Source organism: Bactrocera latifrons, unplaced genomic scaffold (genome assembly GCF_001853355.1).
Source record: "Bactrocera latifrons isolate USDA-ARS-PBARC rearing strain unplaced genomic scaffold, ASM185335v1 scaffold_206, whole genome shotgun sequence".
Lineage (NCBI taxonomy): Eukaryota > Metazoa > Arthropoda > Insecta > Diptera > Tephritidae > Bactrocera > Bactrocera latifrons.
Window position 1 is genome coordinate 262,156 of NW_017535586.1, and position 13,739 is coordinate 275,894.

At 31.1% G+C, this 13,739-nt stretch overlaps 1 protein-coding gene across 23 annotated transcripts in view; it reads right to left on the reverse strand.

Annotated features, from left to right (window-relative positions):
- The window catches only part of LOC108968197 (restin homolog), a 30,321-nt gene that overhangs the window by 13,062 nt on the left and 3,520 nt on the right, over positions 1 to 13,739 (reverse strand). For 7 of the 23 annotated variants that reach the window (XM_018932047.1, XM_018932044.1, XM_018932046.1 and 4 more), the window contains 3 exons: positions 6,231 to 6,293; positions 1,933 to 2,070; positions 1,604 to 1,645 (listed from right to left, as the gene is read on the reverse strand). The exons of 1 other annotated variant lie outside the window; for it this stretch is intronic. In XM_018932047.1, the coding sequence (XP_018787592.1) occupies positions 1,604 to 1,645; positions 1,933 to 2,070; positions 6,231 to 6,293 (243 nt within the window). Of the gene's footprint in view, positions 1 to 97; positions 611 to 1,603; positions 1,646 to 1,932; positions 2,071 to 6,230; positions 6,294 to 6,745; positions 6,818 to 11,387; positions 11,748 to 11,782; positions 11,973 to 13,739 lie in introns of those variants that run through there. 15 more of the 23 variants (XM_018932054.1, XM_018932055.1, XM_018932053.1 and 12 more) reach the window with 15 other exon arrangements.

Genomic DNA, 13,739 nt, shown 5'->3' on the forward strand with positions numbered 1-13,739 from the left:
GAAAATAAATGCAGTATATGTATGTGGGTATGTACATACATACATATGTGTCTGAGTCTATGCATAGTGATTATGCGTACACATTTTAAAAACTTTCCTGCCATTTTCTTCAATTGCAGGCCAGACTATCACTTTTTTTATTTCAAGGCTAAACATTCAGCGTGTACAGCGAACAACGAGCGGAACTAACTGTGCTGGTGCATCAATGCATTTGATTTGGAAGGGGCCAAATTGAAAAACTCTACGTAGAGAAAATATGAGCAATAGCAAGCTGAATAGCATTGTGACCCTACATACATGTGTAAGCTAGTAAGAGTATGTCTCATGGAATAAATATCTGTGACTATATTTATTTTGCCCATTGGAACAACGAAGAAGTGAGCCTGTTGCAAATCGAATTTTCCAGCAATATATACATAAATAGATAATTGCATGTATGTATGTATGTATGAATGTGGAGCGGGTGTGTATAAACGTGTACAGATCAATTGATCACGAATCCACTCTCAGCATTTGATACATACTTACACATCGCTCTCCATATATGTATGTGAGTATATATGTATGTACATGCGAACGAGCCTCTATATGTACATACATATATACAAATACATAACTATGGCGTTCTAATATCGACATTGCACAACAAATATCGTCAATCTCCGATACAATATCTAAATAGATGGGTGACGGGTGCTGCGGGGTTGTAGACGACGTATACCGCCTTCATGAAATGTGTTCAAAATTATCAGCAGGTGTTGAAAAAAATTTGGTATCGATTCCTGCACCTGTAGTAAAATGATTGCTTGATTTACACGTCTCAAAACCGCACACGGCAAGTAAATAATTTCAATACGATCAAGCGCCGAAGTTGAACTGTGAAATCAGACCATTAGAAGGACAATATTTCTGTATTTTCTCTTTAAATATACCTTTTATTTCTATTATTTAGCAACTTGGCACACTTACAGAAACATTTTTAATCCAGTAATGATTCATACTGGTTGATTTGGTGTCAACTTCAGCTAAACAAATACAAGTTGTTATGCTAAAACGACAACCGAACCAATACCAGTTTTTCAATGCATGCGTTTTACCCAATTAAGGCAGCAAAAAGTAGCACACATCTGATGCATCAAATGCAAATGTGATGTGAAGGCACCTACACCCGCGCTGCGTTACTTTAGCATTGGCATTGCAATGGCGTAGCGGTGGAGTAACCGACGCATACTTACATAATTGCGAAAAGCACTGAACGCATACATTAAACTCGCCTTCATTGCCGAATTTGCGCATTTGCAGTTATGCGCACTATTTATTTGCACACCCACCACCGACGAGGCCCCAACAGAATTTTGCAAGAGTATAGGATGCTAAATACAAGTAGATTTTTGTGATATGTGAATGGTATATAGTAATTTGAATTCATATGTATTTTGTGAACTTTTAATATTTGCACGAAATATACACATGAACACGCATGTGTTTTCTAATATATGAAAGTTAGTACGGACTAGGGCTCTGTGCAGGGAGTTAAGTGATCCATATAAATTTCAAAATATATCGGAATACATATGAAACAGTTAGTAGGCGAACTGCTTACCTGAGCTGCGGCGGCGCCCGGTGGCTTCAAGATACAACTCGACTTTCAACGCAAAGCACAGAAACAACAACGAGGACAAACAATGAATTACAAAAGCAAGAAAACAAAAGAAAAATATAAAGAAAAGATAAAAACACAAAATGAAAATCGTGAGAAACATATGTACGATGTGTATGTGCAAAAATGTAAATATTTTAAACTTACGCATACATGTATATACAGATATCTTGTAAGTGAGCGTTGAGCGGTCGCTCGATATGAAGAGATTCACGACCAACATTTATAACACTCACCGACAAAATATTTTTGACGGAGATATATTAACTTACAAGACGTATGGTGATCACCATCCCCAGATTTCAGGGATGTCGAAGTAGTTTTAGATGAATTACGTGACAATAAGTACTGATCCATTTCAGGGGAAAGTGAGGACCGTGTAAAGCGCTTCACAGTCTCCTGGTACAAATCTGTCGAACGTTGAGTAATAAGTAGAAGCAGATACATAAGCAAATAAGTACACATGCATGTATGTATGTATGTTAGTAGAAGTAGTTGAATGAGCCGGCCACGTCATTTTGGCATTTCACATCGGGACCAATTTATTCAAATAGATCACATTCGCCAACATTAGGTTAATACATAAGTATGTAAGCGTATATGTACGAATATGTTAGGTGGCGTTAAGAGATCGACCGTGCCAGAAAAGTTGAGGTCGCATAACATAAATGCCAAAATAAACGAAAAGATTTAAATATTTAGATGGGGCGTCAATTTACATATACACTTTTCTATGTAGCAGTAAACTTATCTGGCTAACAGGTTACTTGGTTTATTTTGAGCAAACCCATAGCAAACACACGTAAATATTGTTACCAAATACACTAACAATAATTGAAAGAATTAGTGAAATTAGTGTGTTTGGTTAACATTTAACCAACCGATATTAAAGCATATTTTCTTATGTTGGATATTAGTGTATTTAGTTTAATAGTTCGCCTATGTATTAGAACCAAATAAGTAAAATAGTACCCCTTTAAAGTTTGTATAAAATTGTGGAAATCAAAACTTTTGCTTTGTATGTATTTAGGTGTACACAAATACGTAAACTAAACCTTTGGTTGCACACATTTTTTGTCTGAAAATAACTTTTACTGGGAAGCTTTTAAAATAAATGTCATAATATTAGCTTCTAATAGAACCATATAAACATTTTGCATTTGCGAACGGCTCGCATGAGAAATAACAAAGCCAGTTCATAAAGGTGAGAAAAAAGGGTAAAACCGGTATAATACGAATTAAACGGCACTGTTTCGCCGAATCGCACAGCGAACATATCTCAAAAAACGTAACATAACGAAAACGAGAGAAGTTAAACATACTCGCACTACGTACATATGTATGTATCCAATTTACAACTGAGACGTTGGGTATTTTTATTTTCCGTTTATGAATTTAAAGTCGTATAAGTTACAAGTCGTTCTGAGTTACACGTATAGGAAGGAAAAGAATACTGTGAACTCACACCTAACCTCACCTAACAGCACTCAGCAATCAAGTCGGTGCAGTAAAACAGGGCAAAATGTCCTAAAATCTGTTATATTGACCTTGTTTAACCAGTGGCAACAAACTAAGGCTAACAGATTTTCCTATTGTATCCGCTGTCATCACTTTATCATGTTGAATCAACAACATTTAATGCTGTTGCCTCTATTGAGTGTCAGATTAACAAGCTGCCACTTGTTCATTTTGGTATTAGATACATGGGTCAGTGACTGTCTATTGAAATTGCTGCCGTCCCTCTTTTTATTACTGTTTATCTACTGGAATAATTTTAAAAGCACATTAATCGATTAAGAAACATTTTTCATTAATTAAATGATCATGTTCTGTCAGATACGATTTGTAGATTAGTTATAAACACTTTAGCCAACCTTTAAATAACATCCTATGGGCGTTACGACGTCTATTTGGACTAGTGGATAGACATAATTATGCGCACGTGTGTATATACACTGCGCGGCATCAGGTTAGCACATCTTCATCAGCCTAATACAACTGCTTCTGATTTTTTAAATAAATTTTTAGCTATTTTATTATTTTCTAAATTTTTCATATGTATATGAACAATAACAGGTAAAGAAAACAGGCGATAAGAGTGTACCGCTATATAAGTACGTTTTTTTTCACTTCCTTTTCCATATTTTTGCATCACCAGTTTAACTCATGCGATTCGATTTACATTTATCTTCGGAGTTTGAATACGTATTGATACCAACATTTTGTATTGCTTAAGTGCTCTATTTTTACTTTAATATAACTAAAGGAAAATGGCTATCGGTTAAAGCTCAAAATATAGCAAAACAGTTGGCAGAAGTCGAAAAGTTATACAAAATTTCTTGAGTAATAAGTCGGAGTACGGTTTTTTTATAATGGCGGTATCAAAAAAGTGATTTCCGTTGTTAATAATTTGGCCAACTGCTAGTGTTAAAGTGAGCTTATCCACCACTTAAGGTTCCCCGAAATGAAAAAGATGTACAGGAGCTACGTGCGAAGTGCAATTTTATACTGTGCGTGTCTTAATCACTAGACATCCAATGTAATAGAAAAGGTGTGAGGATGATTGGCTCGGAAAGTTTTCGAGTCTAGTCGACAGTATTCTACTAAAAAAAAAGGTATTAGTTGAAGGTATTAACAAATCTTAATCATGAATTTTCTTAAAATATATTGAAAAATTTTACAAATCGCTACTCATTTGAATCTTTGAGATCATTCTCAAGTAGGTGGCATCGACTCATTATTAAAATAATATTCAAATATTAAAATTAGTTAGGACATAGGTTTAAAAATATGTTCTTTCCTAAAATTGTTAGGGAACATTAAAAAAAGTAATATGTGCTGATGATGAAATATGAATAATTAATTTAACACTAATGTTAATAATAATAAAAACTGAAGATTTTTTAAACTTGACAGAATTTTTCTTAAACTATTTACACCTGAAGTGTGCAAACGAGTTGAAGGGCAGTGTATATTAAATACAACGAAAAAAATTACATCATGACAAATCACATTTTTGCTGCAGCTTTATTTGAAAAATTTGTGGCGCAGTATGAAAGCCCACACATTGGTCATATAGCTACAAATAGACTATATACTATATTATACGTGCGTTCGTACAATGTGGGTTCGAATGTAGACTTATGGCAAATTTTATGAATAAAAGTTATCATATACTTATTTAATTAAATAGTACTTAATCAGTCTCAATTTAGGACTAATTTTATAGCTGAATATTTCCACACATAAAGAATAAAGCGCTTTGTAAGATAATAACATTTAAAACTCGTTCTATTCTTAATTAATTTATTATTTAATTACTACGCTAAACTTCTTTCGTCTATTCAACTCTTGAGAAAATTTCCAATGATTGAGTAAGTTTCTGATGTACTTAACTTATCGTAGAAATGTATGAAACCAAAATACGGCAGCAATATTGGGGTGATCGTATCTTCAGACATCCTTGCACAATAAAGCTATTAACCAAAAATTCCATACTATCAAAAGTATGAAATCCTCTCGATGTCCAGACGTTTCACTTTCTCGCTGCATTATTTATATAGTGGGCCACAGCGGGGCAAATACATATGCAAACTTTTTTAGGAATGTTACTTATTTCTTTATTATATTGAATTTTTATACATAGATATGTATTTATATATACAAGTATACATGTATAATATATATATATGGTACAGGTTAACTGAAATTGTTGCGGTTATCTCATCAATTCACTTAACACAAAGCACGAATTTTATAAGAACAGATAAGAAGAGATGAGAGCAATATTCAATCAGATTGATAAAACTTGCACTTTTCGACATCAACAATTTAGTTCACTCAAACATACATATCGTGAGTTAAAATGCAAAATAACGTAGCTATATTTTTCATAACTTTACAAGAGAAATGAGAATATATAAACTACTTATATTGAAACAAACTTATAAATTTGGTTATAACTTGGTTATATCTGATAGCAGAACCTTAATTTTTTTACATATGTAGTGGACAGTAATCAATAAAAAACTCGATTTTGCATTTTTAGTTGACGATATACATACATGCATATCTATGTACATGCTTACCTTTTTATTTACTATATATCTATATAAGGAAAAAGGTAGGCGGTAGTACTTCAAAAGCAAATGTATAATATGCATTGATGATTATGTTAATTAAAAAATATACACCTACGAAACATTTATATAAAAAAAACTAGCCATTGAGTTATAGTACATATGCAATTAGTATATATTTAAGAAATTGTTTTCATTAAAGGGATAATGCATATTTTGAGAACTATTACTCTAATTTAATATATTCTCCAAATATAGATTAAAATTAGCTTACAAACTCTTTTCTTGTTCCATATAATGAAAAAATTAAAATTTATATTGGTTAGTTATTTAATATTAGGATTTACAGTGCATCAATAAACTGAAATACAAGAAAATATAAAGAACTGTGCATAGGTATCAAGCATTTGGAGTAAATTAAAAAGTCATATGGTGTTATGAATACCTGATTTTTATAAAAAGATACAAGAAAAACGTTTGCAATACTGTACCTGTGTATGCTGAGTTAATAGAGCTTAAATTGCCATCACTTTCACGACTCATGCTTTTTGTATCTGTAAAATAAAATTAAAAAAAAAAATGAAAGAGCATGGCGCAGGCAAATAAGAATAAATTAAAATGCGGAAAATTAAAACACAACGGTAAATTGTCAAACAAAAAAAAACTAATTAATAAATTTAAATTAATAAAGTAAGCTCTGGATTAACAAGAAAACGTAAAACGTATTAGGATTTATTTAAAAAAAGCATTAAATATTGTACAAATTTGAAAACTCGCATTTGATGTACATAGACATATACATATGTATGTATACATAATTATTAGTTTTGCATAGCTTAAAGTTCTCAGACTATTCTGTTACACTTTATATTAACGTGTTTGTACTGAACGCAACTAAAAAATATGGCATTGTATGTTGTTAATAGAAAGAACTTGAGTTATAAATATATTGTATAAGCCGTATCCGCATAGAAGGTGCATGCGGTTCCTCTAAATTGCTGCTTACCTGGATGTTCAACAATTATTTCCAGGCTCTTTTCAAAAATATTCACATGAGTTACAAATCAATTTAAGTAGTCTGGGAATAGGATACAAAATGAGAATAAGCACAACCATTTATTAAAAATATGTTTGGAGATAATTACACTATCCATAATAGTTAGAAAAACGTGCGCTATTATTAAAAGAGGTAAAAAAATTCATTAAGTATTCGTATAGTTTCGAATTCACAAATGAAAATTGTAATATGTCCCAATGTCTAAATGGCAAAGCATGTACATTCGACAGTAGACTACATTTGTAATTGTCTCTTTCAATATTTTGCAATAAAGCAGCGTAAATTCTGGAGTTGTCTTTTGTAGAAATTTTTTGTACAAGTAAAATTAATAATAAGCAGTAAAAATACATAAACATGCTCCAATAAGAAATAATTATAATTGACTGCTTTTGTTGTAAGTACACAACATTCATAGCTTATCAATGAAAGTGTTGGAGAGAAGCGCATACCATGGTTTTGATTTCACTTCACTTGTTACGTTGTGCACATTATTTTTTAAATATACGCGATAATTAACCTTAAAACGTACACACACGAGAATACCAACTTACGTTTAAATGAATTCTTAAAATTGTATATCTTCTATAAATGTGATACACAGTTAGCTTGTGGTATAAAACACCTAACTACTAATTTTGTTTTCAGAAGGGTGTTAGTGAAATTCATACTTCGATCAATTCCAATTCAAATGATTTTTTTATTTAGTTGGACTGTCACATCGTTTGCTGACGGCGAACACGTTCACATTTGCCTTTTATAAAAATTCATTCACAAATATATAAAATAATAACAATGATTACGAAAATTAAAATCGTCCTCGTCATTGAAGCGATTAGTTGAATGACAGCAAATATAATTCTCAGATGGATGAGAAATTCAATATTTACAATCAATTATCTCTCTTGTTATTTCGTAAATAGGATTCCTAGGTTTAATTGAAAAAAAATAAATTTTTTACCACATGGAACATACATACATATTCAAATATTTGGTATATTATTGGGAGAGCTAACCCGCTTCTACGAAAAAAAATTCAATTTGCGCGAATCTCCACGTTACGGACCGTAGAAGCTGTGGTGAGTTTTCATTTATATACATACATACGTTGAAACAGGTCAAATGAGAACAACAACAACTACATAATCACTACGTGAGGGCGGTACAACACAAGGTTGCCAATAGTAATATATTATATCTGGTAGTAATTTAAAAAAAATTGCTTCAATTTATTTGAAATATTCCTAAACTAACTCGAAATTGAAGTCGAATGCAATTATTCAGAAAAAGGAAAAGAAATGTGATCAGAAAGAACAACAACTAAGTTGTCAGTCGCAAGTGCGGCATGTCGGAGTCCAAAGGAAGCATAAATAAAGCATACATTCTCACTGCGGAAGGGCGGCATGTCGATGAGTAAATGAAGCGTAAGTCTGTTTATCATGATATGGCTCACCCTGTATGCAAGCTTATTGATATACAACCGCAAGCGTTTAAATTAAAAAGTGCTAAATTATATGTATGTGACTTACAATCCAATGCTAATATTTATGTATGAATGTATGTGCGCTATAGTTAAGTAAACAAAATTATTTTCGAACTAAAGAAAGTACATTATAAATAAATTTTTGGTTTACATACATACATATGTGAGTATATAGATTTCGCGCTTTTGACTCCGAAACCTTTTATTTATTATTTAAATTCAAAGTGTATGCACACTACATATAGAACTGATTATTTCAGTTTGTTTATTTATGTCAACGAGTATCGAGTTATAATATATTCATAATTAGTGGTTAACCACATAGTCAACAAATAGTATGCCTACAAATCTAATCATAAATACTCGAAGCGAAGCTTAAACTGGTATGGAATTATACTAGTCTAAATCTAGGATTTCCTAAATAAAACTGAACTAATCAGAGAACCACCAATTTGTGATTTCATTTTATATACATATGTATGTTTTTATGCATTGACTTCAAGCATTGGCCCAAAAATAGAACATTTGATGTTTCCAAATTAAAATGTAAATATGACAATTTTTAATTATATTTAATAAAAACATCACTTATATGGAAAACTCATACTTGTTTCTAACCAGTTGAATTACATAAGCATAAACATACATATGGATGAGTATATACATACACAAGTAGTTTTTTTCTTCAAAATAACCCATTTTTTAACCAAAATTGATTGGCGTGGACTCTTCAAGATAACTACGAGGGTAGGAAAACCATAGGTAACAGCATTCTCCTTGGATACTTATAAAGAAAGCAAGATTATACCGCGTTTTATTATTAAGTACTTGGCTATGTGCTTTTCAAAAACATTTGTATAAATATTGTATATACAAAAGTGTTATAAAGAGGATAAGGTTAATTCGTGCAAAAACACGGCTGCTTTTCTGACGTATATGTGTGTATTTAAAATTCCTTAATTAAAGCCAATTCAAGATAATTACCTTCAACAGGTAACAAATCTAAATTTTTAATTTTTTTTTGGAACACTTTGAAAGGAATAACGCAATTTTTTGGGAAAAATGAATGTAAGACAAAAATTATTAAAAAATGTCAATAAACTTTTCGGCGTTATCTCGTAAATTATGTACATAAATGTTATAATAAAATACCCGGTAATTTCATCAGTTTTGCTTCATCTAAATTGAAATATTATACACTCTATTTAGAAATAAGAAATAAAACTTCCTTAGAATCATTCAAACAGCAATTATAAAAAAATTCTCAGGTAAATTATAGAATAGCATCCCTGGATTTCGTGGTTGAAATGGGTATGTACGGATAGAGGAGGTCTTCTAGATTAAGAAAATATATATGTATATAGTTGCCGCTGATTTATGGTTTTCGAGACATTTGCATTTAAAGTTCAAAAATTCAACTATTTAAAATGCGTGTTTTTCCCATTTATAATGAATTTTATGGTTGAATTTATAACTTTTATATCCACTAACACTTCATTAAATTGTTTCCAACCATTTATTTTATATTAAATAGTGCAAAAATAACTTTTATTCAACATTTAACTTTTGTTCGTGCAAAAATAAAACGGTTGCATTCTAACTAATAATCAGTGCTACCTTACGGTCATATTTTACAGAAGAACCAAAAGAAATAAAGAAAACAAATAACACCCCAATGATAGGAAATATATAACACATTAGTTTTCCGCATAGAATTCCTTTCAGTATTGGCAGCCTTCGGCCGCGCTTCAAAAAAATAACTCTCGGCGTGCTCAGTTCTTTTGCGTTGAACTCCTTTTGCCTTCGGCCGCGCTTCAAAAAAAAAATACCCTCGGTCGGACCAACACCTGGGCGTGCTCAGTTTTTTTTTGAATTTAACTCCTTTTTGAGTTGGCGGCCTTCGGCCGCGCTTCAAAATAATAACCCTTGGTCAGACCAACTCCTTCGCATGCTGTTTATCAAGATAATGAGAATTCTGGAAGATATTACATTACTCATCACACGATAATGAACTTAGTTATGACGTCATAATCTTTATTTTTTCTTATTTTTATTCCATTGCAAAATATAGTAACACTAAAATATTCACGATTAAAAGTTCAAAAATTTGCACTAATAAAACATGGTATTTCTCTATCTTTCACTAAATTTATTCACGTTTTTCATTCTGTATATTTAAATATAAACTCTAAACATTGAAATAAGTTCACATTTCAAATTTACTTTGTAATATTTTACCTAAGCTTATTAATTTAAAAATCACTTAGATTGTTTACAATTATGAGGATAACGAGAGTGGCCACATCTTAAACACCAAATATGAAAATATGTAGAATTTTTAACAATTTTTCTTTGTTTGTTTTTTTGCGTGTTCTACATTAATTACAATAAAAAATACTTTCCAACATTTTTCAAGTTATAATTGAGTTGTGAACACTTTTTCCATCTACATATGTATGTGTATTATTTAATATGTGATTCATATTTAAGAAACACAAATAACTAAAACTCTATGATAATATTATAAAATTTATATTATATGAGGATGCCTGAAGTACTTTCGCGTAGTACTCCTTTCTGCGTTAAAAATAAAAAATATATATCTATTAAGTTTTCGTTATAAATTGGTTAAATTTTGGTTATTTTATCTGTTAGCGATTTCCATTTATTTTTGATAATACGTAATTTTGTATATTAGGTGACAATATACCATATATAATATTATTATATAATATTACTTATTTGTTTATGAAATTAAATGAAGAACACACCCATATGCATGGATAGAGGAATTTTTGGGAAAAGAGGAGTTTCAGCAAATTTCCTTATTATCACATGATAGCGCTCCATTTCGTCGTAATTTTGAGCACACAAATGGTGTTCACTACGAGTGTAAAATGTAATTTTTAAAATAAAGATTTCTTAGGTAAAAAAACCTGCTAAAAGTGTAAAATGTGGATTTAAAAGTTTATAGATTAATTTAATTAATTTGAAGAGAAAAATATGAATAAAGTGTGTTAAATGCGAAGAAATAGCTTCTCGAAATGTTCGATTTTTGGGAATTTTTGAACTTTAAGCTCGAATATCTTCTAAACTAAGTGTTTGCGGTACCTGTCAAATCGCGGACCGAAGAAATCGGAATTGTTCTTATTCTTGATCTGGAGGACCTCCTCTATCCGTACATTCCCATTTTAACCCGAAATCCGGGGGAGCTATTCTAAATCGCAGCCAAATTCTCATAGGTTGGCCAATACTCTATAAACGTCTTATGTACATATATAATTTTTTTATTTTTGCGCTGGTGGGGTAGATTTGTTAACAAGAAATTTTACTACAATTGCATGCTTGGGCAGAGGTATCGTCTGAATACCTGAACATTACACTACAACATTACAAGAAATATGTTGTAATTGTTATTATTTATTAAACTCGTATTTTACTAATTGTGTGTGTTTCACTATTTTCTTTCTTATTTAACACGATAATATAATTAATAAGAAAAACACCTTATATTTATCATTAACGAAAATTATGCCAATATACAGTCTTCTCCCAACGTCGTAAAATAATTTCTCACCGAAGTTTCAAGCGTTAATTTTTTGTACTATATATACAAATATATAATCTATAATGTACGTTTTATATAAATTTCTATTTCGCATCAAAATTCAGGCGCGTGTACGTCTGTCTCGTAAAATGTCGTTGGAGTAACTAAAAGTTTCTCCGAAGCACCTTAAAACCGCTTACTAAGCTTTGTTGTGAGCTAAACGAGACGAAGCATCGGCGATAACGAAAACAACAAAACCTCACAGCAGTCACATACATACCTATTATTCAACATCATAAACATCATTATGACATTCATTAAAACATCATTACTAAATTTCCAAGTACATACATACACATACAAAAATACAGTGTATGTATATAATATAAGTAATTTTTACTTTAGTATTAAATGCTACTACGTTTGCCAAAGAGTCTTTTTGATACTGTACTTGATTTGGATTTGTGAGTAAAAAATTTACGGTATCTTAACGCTAAACTTACTACCAACGCAAGGTGTGTGTAAGCGTAGAGCTTAAGACGCCTAGTATTCGGACTTCTTCCATTTTAATATTTACGTAACACGTTGCATAGAGTATAAAAGTTTCGTTAACGACCGCAAAATCGTCTTGTTCGTAAATACATAAAGTGAGCTAGCTAATTATTTAAGGCAAAAACCAAAATTTAGCAAAACTGATTGCACAATTAAAGGGAATAAGGTTGAAAATTGTTCTTAAAAATTATAAAAAAAAATAAAAGGTATTCATTACTTACATTCATACTTACAGTTACGGACAATAAAAGATAATGAAAAGTTTTGTTTTGAAAAAATTTTTTGAAATTTTTCATTTATGTTGAGTNTTTTAAAAATATTAAATTTAAAAAGTGTAAAGTAAACTAGAGTGAAGCAGAAAATTAAAAAAAAAATAATGGTTTGACATTCTATGGTCTGAATGATAGATAATGATGGTTGGGCGTGAGTGCGACGTCCAAAAAATAAAAGAATTGTGCGCCAGCTACACGACTAACTCCTTCAATTTGTTTTTTAATGCTAATCTTTAATGACTGTATTTCTTTGTCTTCCGAATTTTTAAACTTTGTATTTTACCTTTGTCTTCGCAAAAGAACTGTTTGTTTAACTGTTTCCTATAAATAGCACTTGACATGAAATAAATAATAAAAAATATATTTTTGTAGAATTTAAATCAAATTCATATTTTCTAGAACGGAATAGATGATTCCATTTTATTGTCCATAACTGCATATGTAGGTGTATGAATAGGGGATTTAATTAATTGCTCTTTTTAGGCATGTTTTTTTTATTGTCCATAACTGCATATGTAGGTGTATGAATAGGGGATTTAATTAATTGCTCTTTTTAGGCATGTGTTTTTCGATAATTTAATGTTACGTCCAAGAATGTAGCAATTTTATTATAAGAGTTTATGCCATTATGATTTCAAAAATATCTCGCACAAGTGGTCGCCGCGGTTGGCTTGAATAATTCCAGTCGACAGGTCCAATTTTCGAACACTTTTTGCAACAAATTGGGTTGTATGTCAGCTATAACGCGTCGAATATTATCTTCAAATGCGTCAATTATTTCCGGCTTATCTGTGTAGACAAGTGACTTCAAATAACTCAACAAACAATTGTCCAGAGGTGTTAAATCGCAAGATCTTGGGGGCCATGTCCTTTTTACTTACTACAAAAATTATATAAAAACAGGTTTTTTGTAAAAGAAGAACCCTACTGTATGCTAATCTTTACTAACTAATTTGCCGATTCCGCTGTAATAAGAGGCGAAAATGTTATAAGCTTGTTAAGGGATCGGCACAGTGTTGTATTTTCGAAATTCAAATTATTACGGTCACTACAGCATTTCTTGTAAAAAGGGACCAGAGTGGGGAACATAGC